This window comes from Pezoporus flaviventris, unplaced genomic scaffold (assembly GCF_033815535.1).
Source record: "Pezoporus flaviventris isolate CSIRO_AGI_PZ_B2104156 unplaced genomic scaffold, CSIRO_AGI_Pfla_v1 ptg000023l, whole genome shotgun sequence".
Classification (NCBI taxonomy): domain Eukaryota; kingdom Metazoa; phylum Chordata; class Aves; order Psittaciformes; family Psittacidae; genus Pezoporus; species Pezoporus flaviventris.
The window spans coordinates 18,844,820-18,866,671 of NW_026892571.1; the positions used below are offsets into that span (position 1 = coordinate 18,844,820).

General features: G+C 54.4%; 1 protein-coding gene across 2 annotated transcripts in view; it reads right to left on the minus strand.

The window, feature by feature from the left end:
• SEPTIN8 (septin 8) overlaps positions 1-17,372 on the minus strand; it is a 33,068-nt gene extending 15,696 nt beyond the window's left edge. Inside the window, exons 1-3 of one of the 2 annotated variants that reach the window (XM_061457114.1) lie at positions 17,195-17,372; positions 2,150-2,264; positions 192-387 (exon numbers count right to left, since the gene is read on the minus strand). In XM_061457114.1, coding sequence (XP_061313098.1) covers positions 192-387; positions 2,150-2,264; positions 17,195-17,224 — 341 coding nt within the window. In that variant the 5' untranslated portion in view covers positions 17,225-17,372. The remainder of the gene's footprint in view (positions 1-191; positions 388-2,149; positions 2,265-17,194) is intronic. The other variant, XM_061457115.1, reaches the window with a different exon arrangement.
• Between the last annotated feature and the right edge of the window lie 4,480 nt (positions 17,373-21,852).

The window sequence follows — 21,852 nt, forward strand, 5'->3', positions numbered from 1 at the left end:
TTCTCTGCGGGACAAACCTCCTATGACCCCTCTTTTTGGCTCCTCACCCAATTCACTCAGTCCCCAGAACCAGAGCCGCTGCAGGGAGCTGCTCCATGAACAGAAACACGGGCACGCAGGGCTGCAGGCACTTTGCGTCTTAAGCACCAGAGGCAAGCCCGGGAAAGCCAAGCAGATGGCGCGGAACCTGCCTTTCATCCTTATTTATCTGGTCCCCGAAGCCGACGGCATCCACGATCGTCAGCTTCAGGTGCACGTTGCTCTCCTGCAGGTCGTAGGTGCGTGGCCGCAGGCGGACCGCGCTCTCGTAGTGACTGGCCTCCTCCGTCTCGAAGGTGGTGTTGAAGAGGGTGTTCATTAGTGTGGATTTCCCAATGCCGGTCTCACCTGGGAAGGAGAAACCATCAGCTCCCTGCAGCATGAGCCTGCCACAGGTACTTCAAAGGACATTAATTACAGAGCACAGTAAATTACACTGTGAGCGGTTACTACAAATTGCTGCGCACGGACACGTAATTCTCACCCCAGTCACTGCATTCTTGAAGGCCTCCCATGCTTAATGCAAAGCTAACACAGAGCTCTCTGCCCCCATCTCCCCAGCGAGCATCACACAGCACAGCAAAACACTGCTTTCCTCTGGAGAGAATGCTCCTTGGAGAACCAGCAAGGGCATGCTCAGGACAAGTTTCCCATCCGCAGCCCCGCTGTTCCAACAGCCACTGAAGGACACCTGGGATGCATCACAAACCAAGCTCTATCCCCGGATATTTGGCTCAAAGTCATCCGTGATGCAGAAAGGCTTTGAATGGCTGCTCCTGGTAACTAAATGAGACTGATGTCTTCCAGAGTGGCCTACAAGGGGCTCCATTTAAACTCCTCATTCACTACACGCAGCCCTATTGGCCAAGGGAGTGCAAAGAGGCAAAATCCCATGCAATAACCTCCTCCTTGCTCATTCCCAGGCGGTCTCCTGTGCTACACCTTCAGCACAGGCAGCCACTGCCCCCTGAACCTGCGAGGAGCCCTAAGGTGCACATGGCAGAGCAGGAGGGTGAGCAAGCGTCTGCTCAAGGGAGGTGCCGTACCTGCTGCCAAGGGGTTGGGGCTTTTTTGCTTCTCCAAGCACTGGATTCTGCTCTCCAGTGCAGGATAAACACCTCGTGGTGCTCAGAACAGGGCAGAGGCACGCACTGCATCCTACCCGCTGCGGGCAAGAGTTGTGCAGGGCAATAAAGCAGCCTGGTGCTCCAGACTGAGCTGAAAGGAGTCATGCGGAGAGCTCACTACTGACACAAGCCACATTCTCCAGAGCCATATTCTCTTTGGGCAGATTGAGGGCCAGGCAGGGAGCTGCTGTCTCTGGATGCATTTCTGCTGTTCTAGCAGGTTACAATACTGCAGATTCATACGCAAGATCCAGCCAAAGTAAAACTAATGCTCGTCTCATCTCTGGAAGGAACTGGTTCCTAGTGCTCCAGCAGCATCGCCTGCTCACCTCAATACCGGAGGTAAAAACCAAGCACATAATGAGGGTATTTCTTCTCACAACCGCTCTCAAGCTTCCAGACAAATACTGTACAATCAATAAAAGCAGGAACACTCCCTCTCCCTTTCCAAGCACGGGGGGGTCACACTTCCAGCCCTTTGACTCACCTGGGACAGCACCAGCCAGGCACAAGCCTCATGCCAGCCACCCCAGTGTGCAAACATTTCACTTGCCGTTTCTCTTAATCCTTCCTATTGCAGAGGAGATGAGCACCACCTCCCTGATGATGGGACTCTTCTGGTTTCAGCCACTGGCCCTCCCTGCCACCCTGCAGCTTCCGCACCAGAAGCCGAGCTCAATGCAGACCTGGATGGCCCCACAGCCGTTTCCTCCCCCTCTTCCTCACCAAAGCACAAAATTGATGTGTTTAAGCTTTCCCCCATATTCTCCCTGATTTTGGGCAATGGGTCTCCAACAGCCACATGCGAAAGCCCCAGCTCAGAAGCACCAAGCTCCAGAGAGCTCAACTCCACTGCAATTAAACCCCATTTTTAAAGACTTGGGCATCTTGGGTTTGCTCGAAGTCAGCGCCGAGGCTGCGGCACGGCACAAGGAATGAACCCTGGTCCCAGCCCGTGTCTGTGTGCAGGGGCCAGCGCTCACCCACGCAGAGGATGTTGAAGCTGAAGCCCTGGGTGACGGACTTGCTGACCAGCTGGTCCGGGAGACTGTCGAAGCCGACATGGCCCCCCAGGGAGAGGTTCCTCTTCTCTTCATTCTGGGAGGGAGAAGAAGCCAGGTTAGCCAAGTGCACCGGGCTGGGAAATCAGACCGGGGAGAGGGACCACCAAGGCCAAGAAGCGCCCACCCCCTGTGCACAAACCCTGGTGCTGCCCGCAAGAGCTTGTGTCTTGGCACAGCACAAACCCCGACGGCCACCAACAAAGAGGAGAGAGGGGAAATACTGATCTTAGCAGGGAGCGGGGAGAGCTGACCCAACAGAGGAAAGAAAACACGAGGGCATGAGCTCCAACTGCGTGCAGCTGGGAGAGATTAGCAAAGGAAACCCCACCAGCCCGTGTCTGAGCGCTCATTTCTTCCCCTCCTTTGGACTTGTGTTTTGTTAAACCTCCAGCGCTGAGCACAGCTCCACAGACTGCATCCCCCCAAGCGCTCGATCATTTCCCTTTGCTATTGCCATGAGCAGTGTGAGGTTGTTCGCTCGGCCATTCAGGGGTGCTGCTCGCACAGGCAGGACAAGGAACCCTCTTGCTTTGCCATCTGTGACTGCAGCTTTCCACCTTTCCTCTGCTGTTCCTCTTCCTGTCTCCCCCCATGCACATGATTCTTCCTTCTGTCTCCTCCCTCCCCCAGAGGAAGCGCATCACCTGTAGGAAGCTTTGCTTGGAAACCAAGGCAATAAACATCCGAGGAGACAATAACAGGTCTGTGCCCTGCGTTATAGAGCAAAGCAGACCAGGTCAGCTGCAAAGTGCAGAAGAGAGCTCACAGAAGGGCAACTTCTGCTTCTAATGGTTAAGAACGGGGGAGTTTGGATTTCAACAGATATTGCCACCTCTCTGCAAAACAAAGCAACACCTCGGGGGTGCAGCCCCTCAAGCACTCCCATCCTTCCACGGGGAAGCAGAGATATGGGATTTCAGAGCACGATTCAGTCACAGGCACAGGCTCCTTGGTAAATGACCCTTTTTTTCTTAATCCCCAGCACACAGTGGAAGATGGGGATGGGAAAAGTGTCTGCCCTTTGCCTGGCTTTGGTTCTTCTCTTTGTCCCTGACAATGTGGACTTACAGACTGCGAGACAAGAGCCTAAGCTGGCTGTCAGACTTTAACTCGAGAGGGAAATAAAAGTCAGGCCATGATAAGCCTTGTGCATCGCTCTATGCCTGCAGCAAGAAGCTCAACAAAACGCAAACCTCTGTTCATCTGCGTCTCCAGTCAAAGCCTGCCTTAGTTCTGCTGCTGGGAGAGCAAATATTGCCAGCTCTGTAAAATAAACCGCTTAAATCACAAGGACAACCCGTGAGCAGCCGAGGCAGCTCCGAGGCCCCATGCACAAACCTCCCTGGTTAGCATTTGTTACCAGCTTCCAGCTGATTCCAGCCCTGTGCTTTCCCAAGGGGCTCCCTGGACACAGGTACAGCCGAATCCCAGCTGGGTTCCTGCAATCAATTCTGCTCCATCCCACCGGGATCGATCGCGCTAAGAGGAAATCGCGATCACTTAAAGTTTTCCTAGGGGAGAGGTGGCATCAAGTAAGGTTTTATGGTGGCCAAGAGTTGAGGTGAATTAAAAGGGGGCCCGAGGACAGGGAGACCTCAAAGTTAAGCTTTCTCCCATTCATCTGTCACCACATGGAGCTGTTAAAGCTCAGACTGACGCCTCTGCAGGGATGGAACCCAAGGGCAGGACGAGCCTGTGCTAATCCAGGCAGCCCAATGCTGGCCCATGGATCCAGCACAGGATGGTGCAGCCGCATGTGGATGGGGAGTTAGGACACACGGGGGCTCAGCATTGCTCAGGTTTGCTTTTCCTTGTAGGAGGAGGCACTGCAGGGCTGGGGGGGGCTTCCTCAGCCCCCACTTGTCCTCCTCTCCCCTCTCCAAGCCACCACATGGGGAGCTCAGCGCGCCGGTTCCCAGCACCGCGGAGCAGGGGACAGCCAAGCTGTTCCCACAGAAAGGCACCGAGTTTGACAGTGACACTTTTGTGTCTTTTCACTGTAAATACCAAACAAAAGCAAGCAAACAAAAGCCCGAAGCGGAGAGCCCGCGATGACATTCTGGATGGCAAATAAATCAAGGCTGCCGGTGGCTATGATTAGGCTGCGAGAGCCCGAGGCTGGGAGGAGGTTTCCAGGCAACAGGCAGCATCGCTGCTCCGCAGTTTAAAATAGGCTCCAGCTCGGCAGGGCTGCATTGAGAACTCAGTCATGCCTCGGCCGGAGGAAACCCAAATGTGCTCACACAGGGCTCGCTTTTCTCCTCTCTTCTGGCGTTCGGCCGCTGCTGGGTCAGGACAAGAATACCCTGAACTCCGAACGGCTCCGCTGCTCTTAGAGCTGCTGAGGCAACCGGGCAGCTCCAGGGACAGTCTTTGACAGTGACCTTGAAATGCAGTTGCCTTTTATTTCTATGAGCAGCAATAATGGCCTGGTTCAAGTTCAAGATGCTGCCGATACCGAAGCACAGAAGCAGTTGCTGTGCTTGCAGGGCCTTCAGCTGCCACTCAGCTCCAAAGGGTTTTGCTGTTGTTGCTGTGTTAGGACAAACAACTGCTGGGAAAGAGCGAGGCCAACAAAAGAAGCCTTAAACCCCAGGTTTTGTTGGTTTATTCCTTCTCTCCAATCCATTGAGCTCACAGAATGGGCAGCCCTCTGAATACAACCGATGCTTCTGCTCCCTTGTGCTGTTTGGTGCTTTCCCGGAGCAGAACCTCCCCACCATCCTGGTGCCACTTACCCCTGCACTGAACTGCAGCCAATCTGAGTCTCCCCCCCAATGACCAACCCTTTAGGGTAGCTCCAGGACAGCCTGACATGGTTCACGTGCTAGTGAAGACGTCAAGGTCACACTCAAAACTGAATTCCTTCCAGCAGCAGCAGCCAGGCTGCAGCGCTCAGCATGAACAATCAACTCAGAACACGGATGCTGCAATACACGAGGGCAGCAATAATGCAGCAGTGTAGGGCTTGGTTTAGACAAAGAATTTCAGCAGGACTCTTCCCTGTCTGGTGTCCTGCAGGACAGGAGCAGGCAGGTACGTGGCAGAGCTGGATGGGATCAGCCATGGCGAGAGCCCAAACACAGCCCTGCCCTTTCCAGTTGCACTGGTCTCTGCCACGCTCCCACAATGCCCAATGAGATTCAGGTCTCTCACAGCCTGGAGAGAGGAATCTCCTGCTTCTCCCCAGGCAAGACCCCACCCTGGGGCTGCAAACAGCCATGAGGCAGCCGAGCTTCCATGAAGCCCATTTGATCATCTCACAGCATGGTAATTACGAGCTTGTGACGGCTCTGAGTGCCAGCTCCCACCATAAACAGCCACTGCAGCCCTGAACATCACTTCTTGGGTCCCTAATGATCACGATGTGATGGGCAGCTACCAGGGTATCACTTCACAGGGAGGCTTTGTACATGCTCTTTGAAGATCTTCTGTGCCTTGAGCTGGGTTTGAGGCAGAGAGACAAGGGGACAATTTGTATTTTAAACCTGGAATTTTGTGGGGAAACCGAAGAGCAGGATTTGTTAAGCTCCAAATGCAGTCCTTTTAACCATTTCACTGATGCTCTGGCTCCAGAAGCAGAGGCTGTGAAGGCAACAGGCACACAAATGGCACGGCCAAGGGAACAGCCGCTATCCCAGAGGGAAATCGATCTCTGGCTCTGTCTGACAGCCACGTCACAGGACCCTTCTCCTGGCACGCAGCGGAGCCGCAGCCGTGCCTTTGCAGGCACAGATGGCCACGCTCAGCTGAGCGCCACGGAACCAAGAAGAAACCTCCAAACACAGTGCTGCAAACCTGCTCCGAGGCACCAGCCACCCCAGCTCCGGGACGCGCTCCGCCAGAGGCTGGGATGCTCTTGGGATGCACAACGTCATCTGGCCCACTCCTGTGGCCACACCAGCATGAAGACACCCAGGGAACCAAAACAGCACTTCCAGCCCACACCAGCTTCCTAAGCCCATCCACAGCAGGGTCCCACAGACCGTGCTGTGTAGTGGGACTGTGCGGTGGGAGGAAGCAGAGGCAGCATCACTGCGGGCAGCTGGCCACAAACCAGACCCATAAAAGATTATGTGTTATTTGGCCCTTTATTGCAAGCGAGACAAGAAAAGGCATCAGAGAAACACAAGAGACACCAAATCCAGACCCCTGTAAGAGGGGCAACTCGGTATTCACACATTCATTAGGCTCTTCCTAGTAGACAGAAGGATTAAAGAACCCTGTGAGGCTGCAGCATCGAGCACTGTGCCTACGATCCTTTAAAAGCCAGCAGTCTGATCGCAGCTTCTCTTCATGCCTCACCTCCAAATTAGCATCGGTTTCACTTTGCGTCATTACATTTTCAGCAACCTCCCAGCAGAAGTGGCTCTGTCACTTGTGCAAGCCATGGGGGATGGCAGCAGCGAGGACACCAGCTCCATACCCAGCTCCAGATCTGGCCTGGCTGGGGCTCCTGGTGCAGAGCGGAGCGGCTCGCTCTGCTTTTAGATGAGCTGCCCCTGTCGTCCTCCCTCGCCCACCAGGAGCAGCATGAACAGACCGTGACATCAGTTGTTAAAATAAAGACATTGGGAAGTGCCATCTTCCAGCTGAGCCCCACAAGGAATGCTCCTGCTGACGTGTGCTTGTGCTCTGCGCTCCAGACAACCCCAGCTTCGTTTTCCTGACCTTTTTCCGTAATGTTTTACACACACGCTTGTAAGAGAGCAAGAGGCAACAACACAACCTGTGCACAGCACTCTGCCACGGTGCCTCAATTCCCACTAGTGAGGCACACTCCTGCATAGAAATTCCTCAGTCCTGGCTGACATCTTGACCTTTAATACCAGACCCTCCAGGGCTTTGCAGTGTGAATCCCATTCCAACCTGGGAACAGCCCGTTACCCCCCCACCAATGCCTGGACACAGCACGGGCGCATCACTCCGCACTGGCAGCCGGGGAGCCAGGGCGCGCTGCGCCGGGCTCCCTGTGAAGCGCAGAGATCCCCTCCCCTCCCCTCCAGCTCACGATCAAACCAAACACAGACAGAAGCCAGCGCTCCCGGCCTGACTCAGGGAGCAGCACGAGGAAGGGCAGGGAAGGCTCCCATGGGCCCCGCGTGCCGTTGGCAGCGCTCCCGTGCTGGGATGGAGCAGCCCGGGCTCTGCAGGGGCCAGCTCGGCTCCCGGCACCGCTGGGGACCGCTGCTGCTCACAAACAATGACTTCACCTTCCTGACTGCCCTCCGCAATCACAGCAGCGCGAGCAACGCAGAGATTAACACATACACCAGCGGCGTTTGGGGGATGCTCTTCCCTTGGCTCCTGAATGGGAACGCATGGAATCGGGGAACTGTTCAGTCTGGATGCAAGGAGTTCGTTTGTAACTGAGCAGAGAAAGGACTGTATGAGATCCAGCTGTTAAACCCAAGCGGAGCAAGCTGGTCCCATGTCAGGGCTCACGCATGCTGGCATGCAAGGCGTTGCCTGACCCCTCAGAGCGGGCAGTTCAGGCAACAGGGCAAGACAAACTGCCCACAGACCATGGACAGAGGGAGCTGCTCTGGGGTACAGCACACACAGGGTACCAACCCCAACCCCACAACCATGGGTGCTGAGGGCACCCAAACACCCATCACTGCAGGATTCCTTACAGAGGCGCTGGTGGTTTCACTGTCATTCACAAGTAAACTGAGTCATGGAGCAGTTGAGTACTTGCCTAGAGACCTTTGGGCAAATAGTGTTGGAAGCCAAATCCAGCTTCTTTGTCCAAGGCGGCACTCCCTGGGGCTTGGCCCAGTTTCTGGATCAATGCAGAATGCTCCGGCTCTCTCAGGAGATCCCACCCCAGCTCCAAACGCCGGCTCAACAAATGGCACTTGACATCTGCAAGGGACCAGCAGCAAGAACGGACTCAAGTTTCCATGAAGGAAACCTTCCCCTTGCCAAGCTCTGCAGCAGAGGGACTGTAACAGCAACACCTCCTCTGGCATCTGAAAAGCACCTTCGTGGTGCTGGCAACGTTCAAAGCAGCCACTAGCACACAGCAAAACGCTCTCTTGTACACACAGAAAGAGGGTTATTAGGTGTATGACAGCATCAGCGGCTGAGCTGGCACTTTGCTGTCTACACAGCAGAAAGAGGTGGCCCAAGACAGTAACAAGACCAGATTTGAGGTTTTCTGACAACAGCCAGGGGATGCAGAGCATAAGAAGTCTTAGCAGAGAGCTTAGGTGTTGTAAGCCTGTCCTCATGGGATGAAGGGGAGCACCCTGAGCTGGGGCTGGCCAGTGGAGGTCTCAGCACCTCTCAGGCTAAAGTTGTCACATCTAACCACCACCTAATCCCAAGCAGGTTCCCCAGTGCAGGCACGGACTCAGCTGAAGGTTTCAGATAATCTTAAGTGTGTACTTAAAATTCCCCATCCCCATTGTGGAGCACTTCATAACAGGCTGGGGGAAGGAGAGAGGGAGTGAAAATAAGGCCACGGAGGAAACCTTAGCAGTGGGGTTTATGCTGGTTTACCACTTGTCCTACAACAGCAACCTGCTGTGGTGGTACACAGCCAGTCCCACACATCTGAGATGGGGTGAGCCCCTCTGCCATTGCTACGCCGGGAGAGCAATGGTGTTTTCCCTGCTGTGACAGCCCTAAAGAACTGTAAATGGTGACACTGTGATGCCTAACACTGCTCTTCCCCCGCCCCACAACAGCACCGCAGAGCCCCAGGGGCCTTCATTCACCTCCTTCCCTTCTCCAGCACAGCCCACCGGAGCCATCCCTCCACATCACCCCCTCATCCCCAGTTGCTGCATGCTCCCAGCCCACACTGACGTCCCCCAACAAAAACCTCACACTGAACCAACACAATTCCCAGCCCCCCTTTAAACCGCTCTCCTAAGAATGCCAGGAATTTTCCCAGACACTCGAGCTTTTATTCACATCCCTCCGGCTCCCAGCTGCACTCCAGGCAGGCAGAAACATCGCTGAAGAAACCAGATATGGAGTCACCAGCAAGACAACGCCAAATACAAATGAAAGCCTCTTTACGCTGCAGAGGTGAGAGGACTCAAAGCTGAGGTTCTCTCCTTTGGGGCTAACTAAAGGTTATGCTGCGTGAAGTGATGCTTTCTTGAGAGCTTTTGGACCTGTCTTTCAGAGCAATTCATAAAGCCCGAGAGCAGAGAGGGCATTGAGAAGAGCAGCGCGCACCATCCTGGGAAAAGAAGCCAGCATCCCACATGCCCAATGCAATCGCTCTGGGGCGCACCTGCAAACATCCTAAACATTCACCGCAGTCACCTGCCCATAGGAAGGTGTTCAGGGATTCAAGTGAGAAACTCCTTTGAAGGGAGAAACTCCTTGGGCAAACTCCTTAACTGCTTCCCTGAACCGGAGCTGCTGGTGCCAAAGTGGAGCTTGATTCCTGCGGCACACCTTGGACTGATATCCCAGCAATGCACCGGACAGAGGATGCTCCCCAGACACACTGGACATATTCCCCCTGGGCACCAGCCTGCCCACTGCAGCCTCTGTGAGTGAAGGGCTGAACCTCAGGGGCTGCCTTCAGCTTTGCTTCAGCCTTCCCTCCTTTAAAACCAAAACAACAACCCGTGGAACAGCATCCTACACACGTCTCCAGCACCCAGTGAACTGGCACAGGCTTGAAACAGGAGGTTCTGGGGATGTTCAGAGCCGAGTCTGATGGGAGAGTAAAGCCTCTCATCACTTCCTATACGACATGCATCCAAGATGATACATTCACAACCTGTGAATGCAACATCAGCTTTAGTGTTCTGCAAGCAAACTGTTTCTGGCTTAAATTCCTCTCTTTCTACACTGAAAGCAGAATTCCCACAGGCTTCCTTCCCTGAAGCTGTTATTTAGTGATTTCCCTATAACATTTATGGAGCCTAATTAATTAATAGTGAGGTCTTTCTCCGTTAAGAAAGGATGCATTTTGTCCTGCTCACGAGTCCTGGAGGAGAGCTCACGAAGGAGCAAAGCAGGATTTGCCGGGCATTATGCACAGTGTTTTGCAAACATGAATGTTGCCTTTGAGAATAAGGGAAGTTGGTTAAAACAGAAAACTCTGGAACCAAAAATGAGAGACATTTCCTCCAAGCTGACCTCAAAGGATGAGAAAGTTCAGCTTTTCGTCAGCCCAAGAATTCCAGCCCCCAGAAGCTCTTCAAAACCAAGAAAGCAAAGCCCAAAACACAAACACAACTTTTCCTGCAGTCTGTTCCAAAAGAACCCAAAGTGCAGACAAACCCCATCGCACCAGAGTGCCCAAGCCCCGTTCTTTGCCAAGTTACTTCTTCAGAAGGTGCTGAGGCTTTTGATTTAATGGAACTTCCCAAGAACCCTGACAGGATTAATCTTATCACCTTAAGATAAGAAAGAGACTTTCCCAAGTTCACCCAAGGCAGCAGATGCTTCCCAGCTTGCACTCCACTGACCTCATCAGCGGATCCCTTCCCATCCCCATGCTACCACGAGGAAGAGGAGGAGACACTTGGCAAGGGCAACTTCTGTGGGACAAAGCCGAGAAGGAAGCTCAGTGCCTGCCCCTCAGGACTGGCATGGAAAAGGGTTGGGGCAGTTGGAAAGAAGCGCTGAAGAAGGGCCTGGATCCCCACCGTGCCGAAGGAGCCATGCTGGATACCAGCCACCGAGATTGCTTGTTTTAGTTACCACTTAAAATAAACATGGCTAATTCCCACAAACGTGTCCAGAATTTATTGCCTGATTACAATACATGCTATTAGTCAGGGTATTTTTAGATGAGGGAACAGGGATATAGTGGGAACCCAAGAGTTCTGGTCACCACTGATGCTCTCCTCAGTCTGCCTTACGCCATAAGCGTCCCCACAAAGAGCTCTTCCAGCTCCTGGACAAGTCTCCCTGTGCTACTGCCTGGGAGACACCAGAAAGAGAAGTTTTATGCATTACAGCCACCCAGCTCCATGAGCTTTAGCAGAGCCATCGTGCTAATAAGCCGATTGCTATGTATCCACCTGCCTCCAGAAAGCCTCACAGCGTATTATCACAGAACAGCTTTAATGTGAAGACTTGAGGCAATAGAAAGCAAGAAGAAAAACTCTATCTGAGAAACACACACAGCAAAGAGAGAAACTGAAAGGGCTCTTCATTCTGTATGAAAGTACAGAATTAATCCATGTTCACAAACAGGAGCTGGAAACACCTTTGCTGCAGGAGATGGGGGAAGGAGAGCGTTACGGGGAGGCTGGCGCTAGCCGCTCTTCCACTGTGGCAGAGCTGAAAGCTGCGATCAATTGGATTAGGAACCAAAGCCTGCAGCAGCCTCTTGGAAGCAGGGTCTGGACCAGAGGCCCAGCAATGCCCCCCTGCCCCGGTATCTCAGCCTCACACAGCCTGAGCACCAGGAGGACCACACATGATACCTAACGCAGCGTCGTGGGTCTCCTCTCCCACCGACCGGCCGGAGCAGCCCTGGATGCTGCTGCGGGAACGTTCGACTTCCCAGTGAGCCCCAGGATCGCTGGGCACACGCTTCCGCCCGGCGGCAGCTGCAGACGTGCCTGTGCGCTGCTCCCCAGGGGCTGAGGGATGCGTCCTGCCCCGCTGTCACAGCCAGAACCAGCCGGAACGCGCGGTGCCCGCGGAGGGCTCCGGGTGCATTCCCCACATGTTTCCCTGCACACGTCAGGCAGCGGTGACGGGCTCATGGCAGCACCTCATGCACAGCACTGGAGCAGCCCCAGGTCTCTCCAGGAAACCCATCCAGGCTCTCTCGCTTCCACAACAATCTGGGTTGGAGGCTGCGGGAGCCGGAGAGGGCAAGAGCCCCGAGGCAGCGCGCTCCATGGGAACCTTCTCCGGCTCTGACATCTCTGGAATTCCATGTGTGTGGGAGACAGACGCTTCCTGGCTTCACAAAGGAATCTGAACATCCAAACAGAGCGGTGCCTCCACAGGGCTGACCCCGCGGGCCCTGCTCAGCCCACAAGCAGAGCCGTGACTGGGGATGTACCCGAGGAGCCCGCAGCTCTCATGGATACTGTTCTGCCCCAGCCCTCTAAAAATCCCCACTGGCACCCCATTGGGGATGGGGCCAATTCCAACTGGCTCCACCTTTTGTACCCAAATGTCACAAGTTGGAGGCGAGCACAAGTGCTTACATCAGAGAAGATGTTCTGGAAAGAAAGGACACGGCTGGGACTGAGGAGAAGCGACACCTTCAGGATTCTTACCTCGCTTGAGCTGCTCTGGGAGCAGAGATGGGATCTCTTGCCACCCATCTGGTGCTTTTACATGACATGAATACAAATGCGAAGCTTCAGATATAACTCCAGCCATGTGGATGTGGAGAAGGGGAGAAACAAGCAGTGCATGAGCACACAGGCCCCACCTCGTTAAAGCACAGCACGGGACAGGACAACATTTCTAAGGCTTGCAGCAAATCTGAACCAAGCAGAGCAGCTTCTCCCATCCACAGCCTCAATGTGCCCGAGACATGTAGTGAGTAATCACAGTTAATCGCATAACCGTGCCCCTGCCCCACGCGGGCGGGTGGAAGCAGCGTTGCCCACACCCTGCACGTCTCCCTCTGCCCCGTCGCCTCCCAGATTCCTCCTAATTGCACAACGCAGGAAGAGCTCATCCAGCATCGCGCTGCCGCCCCTCCCGAGCTGCGAGCCAAGGGAGCGCAGGGAGCACCCGCAGCGCAGAGCGCTGGGCCCGGGCGCTGCCAGGGCTGGCTCCTGGAAGGGAGGCGCCGGTTTCGCTTTGCCGCTGCCGAGGGCACGCAGCGCCCGGCAGCTCCCATCCTGGCACCCACCGCTGCCGCTCGGCGCGGGCGGGAGCAGCGCCCAGGCTCCCACGCACCGCACCGCGCCGCATCCCTGCTGCCGTGGGAGCCGCCGGCACCGAGGGGCGCAGCCCCAGGACGGACCCGTCCGTTCCTGGGCAGCGCCTGCTCCCGGCGCGAACAGCAGCGAGAGGAGCCGGAGCCGCGATGGGCTGCGGCTCTGCTAATTGCTGCTGTGGTCCGAGCAGGCAGAGCCGGCTTCCTGCGCCAGCCTCCCGGGGAGGGACTGCAGGGCTCGGAGAGGCAACCACCAATTGGTCTCCTCCCGTGGAAGAGCGTTTTCCCCATTCCTCCTTCCCCAAAAAGCAGGCGCTACGGGCAGGAGGCGGCCGCGGCAGAGGGAAAGGGCTGCTCCCGCTGGGCTCGCTTCCTGAGCCTCCGACCAGCTTGGGGAAAAATCTGTCACTTCTGTTCCACGCTGCATGGGGCATGGCCGGGTTTTCCAGGCTAAGGGAGAATAACTGAATGGCGAAAACAGGCAAGGAAATTTAACCCTGGAGCTTCCGAACGGTGCCACTGGCTGGGAAAGAGAGAACGGGGCAGGGGGATGGCTGGATCCAAACAAACCCCGGCTTCCACCGGAACTGAGCCATGGAAATGTTTTCCTTGAGAGTTTGATTAAAAGAAAATGTAAGCCTATGCTAAGTGTGAGACTTCTGCAACGGCTCTGGTTCACAGAGCTGTTCTCAGCTCGCTCCTCGTGCCCGCCTTTCATGGACTAAGGTGTAACACGGCCCCTTCACACAGAGGATCAGATTTAGGCTGCACACGACCTCACAGCAAACAGCAGCAGAAACGCATGGAGTTTATCAGAGCCCTGCAGCTATGGCAGGAACAGGGTTCAAAGGTCCCTCTGCTCTCACAGGGCTGGGAGCAGGCCGTAAGAAGGCAGCGGTGTGAGAACAGGTAACGCTCACCCCAAGCTGCAAAGTGGCCAGCCCCCCCCGCCAAGAACCACAACACCGCCTGTTCCCAGTGAGGAAGATGGGGTTTAGCTTTCTCCATGCAAAGTGGTGCTTTTCTGGCAAGATCTTCCAAGGAGCACTAATTCTTAAAGCTCCTCCAGCCCCAACCCCTGCCACGGGCAGGGACACCTTCCATAGAGCAGCTTGCTCCAAGCCCCTGTGTCCAACCTGGCCTTCAACACTGCCAGGGATGGGGCAGCCACAGCTTCTCTGGGCACCCTGTGCCAGCGCCTCAGCACCCTCACAGGGAAGAGCTTCTGCCTAAGAGCTCATCTCAGTCTCCCCTCAGGCAGGTTCAAGCCATTCCCCTTGGCCTGTCCCTCCAGGCCCTTATGCAAAGCCCCTCAGTGTGTTAATGCAGATAGTTAAGCAGGAGGTCAATGGGGTTTACCTAAGAAGAGAAAGGAATCGATCTGGGGGGGGCGTTGAAAAACCTTCTCAAAAGCAAAACAGTTGGAGAGCCTCAGTCTCACATCTCATCCGTTTATTCACCTGCACATCTCTGGTTGCTTCTCCTTCAGCCTTCCCAGCTCCCCCCCGAACTTCTGCATTTCCCCAATGGATTTCATGCGCTTTCTGCCTTCCTCTTGCATGCATTGGTTGGGCTGGTTCCCACTCAACGTACCAACACCCAGCTACTGCTGCCAGCGTCTGCTCCAGCACAGAGCCACATGTGCCAGCTCAGCACCAGCCAGACCAGGCCACGGAGAAGCTCTGAGTTTGATGACAGACTGAAGTACTTCATAACATAACTTCATAACTGAAGAAGGCCGATGCCTTCCTTCCACTCTGGTTGTTAACTGTGATGACAACAACTGGCCTGGGGGTCTAGAAGCAATATTTGCAGACCAAGCCCTGAACAGGGTCTCTCACAAGCACTGCATTCACAAAAACAAAGGTTTGGGTGTGATTGTGCTGCCTTACAGGCAGCTTTCTATGGGTGAGCTTCCTTTCATTTGCTTTTGTTGGTCATTTCCAACAGCAGTACTTCAAGGGAACTGCTTTGTGCTGGAGACAGAGGCATTCTGGAGGACTGCACAAGGGGAGCATGCATCTGGGGAGTTCTGAAAACACATTATCCAAACCCAAGGGTCATCAAAATCCAGGATGTCAGTGTCAGCTGGACACTTAAAAATAGCTTCACCCATCTGAGCAGCGTGACCTATTGTGTACCAGAGCCCTCCTTCAGAGGCTGTTTCTTTCATCACTGCTTCCTACTGTAGATACAATCAGCTGGTAAAAATAAATCAGTTTCTTATCACCTCTTGTTGGCAGCATTGAGCTGTTCCCACACAGGAAACTGAGGCACGGTGACATGAAGTGGCACCAAGAGAGCTGTGAACCCTGCAGAGAGCAACCCAGAACACCTGAATCATGAGGCTCCACGCTAGAGGAACAGCATCAGAGCAGAGATATACACCAAGGATAAAGGAGGCAGCAGCTGGGACCATCCTGACTCCAGATCAAATGGAATCGAGATGCTGCTCTCCCACCCGCCTCTGCCAGATGCCAAGTTCCATGACCCGATCACCACATCCCCTGGCCCTGCAGGTCCCTATGAACTCACCCAGCACCTGCACAAAGCAAGCAGGTTTTATCCTTATGGAGTTGGGCACTAAAGTCATGTTGGAGCCCGGCCACTTCACTCTGGTGCCCAAATGAGAGCCAAGCACCTTCGGGAGCTGCCCTCCTCCCTTCTGTTGTAACTAAAGTGATAGAGCATTGACGCAAGCACAGCAAGCGCTCAAGTACACACCGAAGAAGGTTTAAGTTTCTCCTAGGGCATGGCAGTATTTTAGGTTCCTCAACACCTCTGAAAGCCCGCACAGGCACTGCACACACCCCAAATTAACACTAAAACTATTTATTATACATGATGCAAATGCAGAGAATTGCAGTGAGGCGGCTCCTATTCCCTGCCACGGAGGCTTCCCCTCGATCCCCTCTCCCAGAGCCTGGAAGCGTTTGCTTTCCTAAATAAGAGCCTCCAATCAATTTTCCTTTCTGCAAGCTCTATGCCAGTCACAGTCTTGCAAATTCATTCTCGAGCTGGAAACTTTTGGGCCAGGATTCAAAGAAATGAAGCAGAGTTTGAGATTCTTGGCAAAAAGCAGTTTAGAGAGAAAACAGCAGCAGGGGCTTGTTTGTGCTCCAGTGGCACGTCCATAACCCAGACAACCAGCGCTGCTGTGCCCAGTTTGTTCAGCAATATCACACCAGACATTGCTGACTTTTGAGAGCTACGCTGTTCAATGTGAGGAAACGCTTTCAGCTCCGCAAGGCTGCAGGATGCGTCTCCGAGCTGTTTAATTACAACAGCCCCTCCAACAACAACACCACAACCAAGCTGTAGACAAAGAATAGTTTTGAGCCGACACAGATTTTGGGCAGATTGACTTCCGACAGCAGTTATACAACATGTGAGCTGCAGAGGCGGCGGTGCAGGGGTCACGCTCCATGTTTGCTGTACAGCCTCCTTCATACACCGGCTCAGAGAGCAGCTCGCCTCAAGAGTTTGCTTTGCCCGTGTCTGAACTGCCGTGTCCCTTGCAGTATTACATATACACACACACCCCGTTAAGTTAACTGGCTGCTCCAGAGTGTTTGCATACCGGCGGGATGTAAATAATTCTTATTGAGGAAGCTCTGACCCCATTTCTTCCCGCCCCGCTTTGCGGGGTGCTCCATGCCTGCAGACACACGGGTATCGGATAGCCCTCCCGAGCATCCTGGGCATCCAGGGCGGACTCGCCACAGGCTTTCGGTACCGGCTGCAGCATCAGAGCGCGCACCGAGGCCTCGGAGCTTCCCTGCTCATGTACCCTCCAGCCCTCCTTCCCGCAGGACTCTCCCCACACCCTGCCGAGGGCACCGGCTGCGCCCCGCTCCCGAGAGCCTCCTGCAGCCGGGTCCTGGTCCCGACATCCCGCAGCCGGGTCCGGGTCCCCCCCAGCCCCACGGCCGGGTCTGGGTTCCCTCATCCGCAGCCGGGTCCGTGATTGCGGGTGCTGGCCGGCAGCGGCCGCGCACACGGGTCCAGCGCCCGGCGCATCCACCCGGCTGCCCCGGCCCCGCCATCGGCCGGGTTATTCCCCACCACCGCCAAAGGAGGAACCCCCCAACGAGTCCGTGCGAGCGGGGCCGGGCCCCGCCGCTGCTCACCGAGAAGCGCTCCAGGTCGGTGGCGGCCATGGCCGGGGCTGGCGCGGCTCCGGCGGCGGGAGCGCGGCTGTCCCCGCCGCGGGTGGATGCGGCTGAATGGATCCAATATGGCCACTTCCTGGAAACTCCCCTCCGCCCGCCACAGGCGCCGCCCGACGGGACCGGGGGGAACCGGGGGCCGGGCACCGGCACCGGCCGGGGGCGGGAAGGGGCGGGGGCAGCCCGAGCCCGGCCCCGGAGCCGTGCGGGGGAAGGCCCCGGAGGTCCGCTCCGTGCCCGCCGCAGGGTCCGCTGCGGGCGGCGGGTGCGGGGACGGGGACGGGGACATCGCGCTGAGCGCGGCCCGCGGCCGGGAGGACGCCAGTGGGGCCGTGGAAGCGCCGGGAGCATCCTCGGCGGGGCGCGGGGGATGCGCGCAGGGATGCGGGGACCCCTCTCCCCCTGTTCCCAAGCGTTCGGCGGGCTGGGAGGCCGAGAGACACCCGCGGCGCCTGTCACCCACGGGGGTTACACCGAAGTTGCAGCCACGGTGTGGGTTTGAGCCTGGATGCCAACAGCTTGCAGCCATCACGCTGCCTGTGTAAGCTAACACACGCAGCAGAGGACCGTCGAGTCTTTCTTCATCATCGCTTCCCACGTAAAGCGCAAAGCCAATCCCGGCACCAGCACCCACAAAGACGCTGGTATTTTACCAGCTGCTAGCGCAAAGTTTCCCTTGCTTTCTGGTGCCCTCTGCTGCAGTGCACCTATGAATGAACAGCTCTCCAGAGCCGCTCTCCTCTCGGGCACACAGCTGAGTCACTAAAGCAAACCTACAGCCCACATCCATCCCCTGCCCAACAAATGCAAGTGCTTTGGTGGATCAGAGGTTAGGAAGAAGGTTGTATCCTCCCTTTAAGCAGTTCCAAGGCATTTTCTGAGGTGTTACCCAAGTGATGTGCTTCTTGCAGTGACAGATCCACGGCAGGTCACAAGAGGAGTTTTTCTGTCCTCATTGAGTGGACAGCCTGTAACCAGGTTAATTCTGCTAATGCATGCATTAGTTCTGCCCAGAGATAGGTTGCAAAAATACCGCATTTGTGTGAACAGGCCATTGCTGAACACCATCTCTTCATCTATTTCCTTAGGCCACCATAAATGACCAAATCCCCCCAGCCTTCTTCCTGTCACAGCCCCTGCTCTTCGTACTATTTTTTCCCTCCTTTCTTTACAGGCAAGCTTGGGAATCCTGATTGAAGACAATGTAAAAGTCTTGTTTAACACACGTTTAAATGCCATTACGGCAGGTGCTTTGGGAGAAGTGATTGACTTCTACTCATTAAAAGCTCTTTTCCTGCCAATGAAGTGCAGAATGTAACGACAGGAGGCTCACAGAGCTGATTCCCAGGCAGCTACTGGCTTCTGGGAGCAGATGCAAAGATCCATGGCATAACGGGAATTCTGAGCCATTGCAAAGGCTCAAAGGCCAGCATTGATGCCCCTGGCTGGGCTGAGCTGTGCAGCTGAGAGCTTCTCTTCCCTGTGTCCCCCAGCACGGGGCAGGACCTCAGTGTGTAGAAGCTCGCAGGTATCTTCAAACAGCTCCTTATTTCAGAAAGCACAATGCTAATGCAAATTCAAGAGGAACCTGCCACTTTCAAAAGCTTCACATGCATTGAAACAACTGCTTCCAGCCGAGGGAATTTGATTTGGTGGCTCCTTTAACTGCTAAGGCATCAGTTGTTATGTAAATTATTCCTAGTGGCTCAATGTAATAGACATGTATTACAGTGATGGATGCTCCTGCAAGGATTTTAACACTGTGGAATATTTTACCTGCTAAATGCACAGTGAATGTAGGATAAACTGTGAATTTTCTACAGGTAAAGTGCTGGGGCAGACAGTACAAAGGACTGGAGAGGCGCAAATGTGTCCCTGGAACCTCTTTGTCCTGAGGAGAAGAAGTAAAATGCCCCTCGCTGTGTAGCATTGCAGTAGTTGTGGTGATGGGGAGATCAGCTTTACCCCTTCATGTTGTGACCCCGGGTACAGGCAATGAAGGTAGAGAGAAATAAACGTTCTCACAGCCCCTCTTACTTCACACACAGCCACAGGGATTGAGTGATCATCATACCTGCCACATGAATGCAGCATCAAGCTCAGGGCCTTGTGAAGCCGCTGCATCCTTCAGGGCTGAGCAGAATCCTTGATCTTCAAACCAGGCAGTGCAGATCAACAGAGTCCTTCATGTTTTCAGTGCAGGCTGGAGGAAGCAGCTTGTTGGTAACTATTCATTTCTTGCAGTGTGTCCTCCTGGGGATTATCCACAATCAAATGGTGATCAGATGGTTTCATAGCTGCTCTTTCAGCAGCCCTCCCACCAAACACCTTATTAAACTTTCATCGGTTATACTGACAATATATGGCACTTAAAAGGTGTTTCTATGTAAGAGTTGGAAGTCAATAGGAGCTGTGGGTCCATTTTCCCTGTGCACACTGAACGTCCCAGTGAGCGTAAGTGGGATGGCTGGAAACAGGCTCTGAACTTCCCTGCTTCCTAATGCTAAGGGGCAGCATCACCGCACTGTACCTCATGACAGGTTTGCATTGTCCTGCTAGAACCCCATCAAGCTTGCAGGCACCACTGAAAACCGGGGGATGCTTGGGATGGGTCCTTGCCTCATCCGTGTGGAATGAGCAGGATTTAATAAATACAGAGCCTGAGACACGTGGAAAACTGCAGCTGAGTGGTTGCTGTTGAGGAACGTCATCTGAGCCACTTACTGAGGTCCTTGAGTCAGAGCTGAACCTTGCTCATGTATGAGAAATGCCTCTTATCTGCAAATAACCTCCCCCCTGCCCCTGCCCCTTCTCAGACTTGCTCGATTGTTTCTCTATGGAAGGTTACTGCATTCCTCCATGGAACAAAGGAAGAGCTATTTTCCTTCACAATGTGCGCCCTTTGTTTCACATGAAAATATCAACAAGGAAAGTGGAAAATCCTGGGCTTTGTCATCCTATTTATTCTGGGAACCCTGATTTCAGTTGGAAGGAAAATAAGTTTTCCTTGCGGAACAAATGCTCTGTAGTCAATAGCACCTCAGCTTCACCCTTCTGCAAAGCAGAGACACCCCGTCTGACCGAGACTATCCCCCAGATTCCCTTCTCTTCCTCTGTTGCTTCCATCCTGGCACCTCACCTTCCCCAGGGAATGTCACACGGGAAGGAGCAGGACCTCGGCTACCATCTCCTTCAGTCCTGAAGTGTCACTAGAAACTTCTTTGCTCTGACTGAATGCTTTCCTTGAGCTCCCACTTTATTTCCTGGTTGGGTGTGCTGTGCATAATTACTCAGTTAACCTTTACCTCCCTCCCTGAGGGGGTGGGAGAAGGCTGCAGGCTCCGCGCCACTTACTACACTGGGATGTTGATAGTCTGCAAGCTTGTGGAACTTCTTCACCACAAAAGCAACTCTCCCCAGTGCCACGGTTATAAATAGGGGCCCTGCAGCTCCCCGCAGCCTGTGACGCAGAGCCAGCACCCTGCCATATTTGTGTTCAAAACCGTAGTAGTAAATGAATTCAATCACGGGCTTCTGTGCATTGTTTGTGCCCCAGCCAGGAGCTTAAAAATACCGAGGCAGTTGGCTTGAAATCTCCCCCGAAGCAGCCCACAGTGTTCTGCAAATAGCCTGACAAGAAATACTTTGTAGGTTTTGGTGACACAGAAAAACTTCTGCTTTCTCAGGCTGGAAATCTCAGGGGACGGATGAGCACCGCACCCAGGATGCCCCAGGCTTTTGTTGTCTATGTTAGTAAAATTCATTCAAACAGCTTCATTTCTGCTGCACAATCTGATCAGAATGAGATTGATGTTCAGTAAACTGAAAGGAGCTCACTGGGGTCTGGTTCCTCGGTGCTTGGCACTTGGCTGAAAGGTAGGCAACCAAAAGGCACCGATTATACCATTCATTCATCGTCTAGTGTATGGTGTCCCTGCCCATGGCAGGGGGGTTGGAACTGGATGATCTTAAGGTCCTTTCCAACCCGAACCATTCTATGACCCTACGATTAACAAAGGCAAAGGCTGGCAAACAGGACATGCTGGAGGATTAGCCACAATGGTGCTTTCTAACTAATTACAGAAAGTACAGGCCTAACCTAGCACCCACTGACAGCAAGACTGCGCAGAGGAACGCAACCACATGGCACGGGCTGCACACAAAGGATGGAGTGAGTGCACGTGGGACGGGCGGGTGGGAAAAGAGCACCTTGGTCAGGCAGTAAAACGAGAGCAACCAGTTTGTGGTTGGCACAGCATGAGCAGCACGTGCAGACATCCTGTCTCCTCTCCTATGGCCTCCCAGGCCTGTCCTTCTGCTCTGGGGCCACGACGAACACCAGGACCTGCAGTGGGGAACAGTGTTGGTAACACCCCTCCTTTGGGTTCTTGACCCAGCACAAACCCTTGGAGGGGTGACGGGATGCCCGTGCAGGCAGGGAGGGAGCACAGCACCTCTCCACAAGCACCCACAGAAACACCCTCAGCGTAGGGGTGAGCCCAAGGACATACCCTGCTGTGCTTGAACCAACTCAAGCAATAGGAACAACTTGTCCCTTAATATTTGTAACATAAGAAACCATTTCCTATAAGAGCCTATTCTTCTGTTTCCCTCCTCCT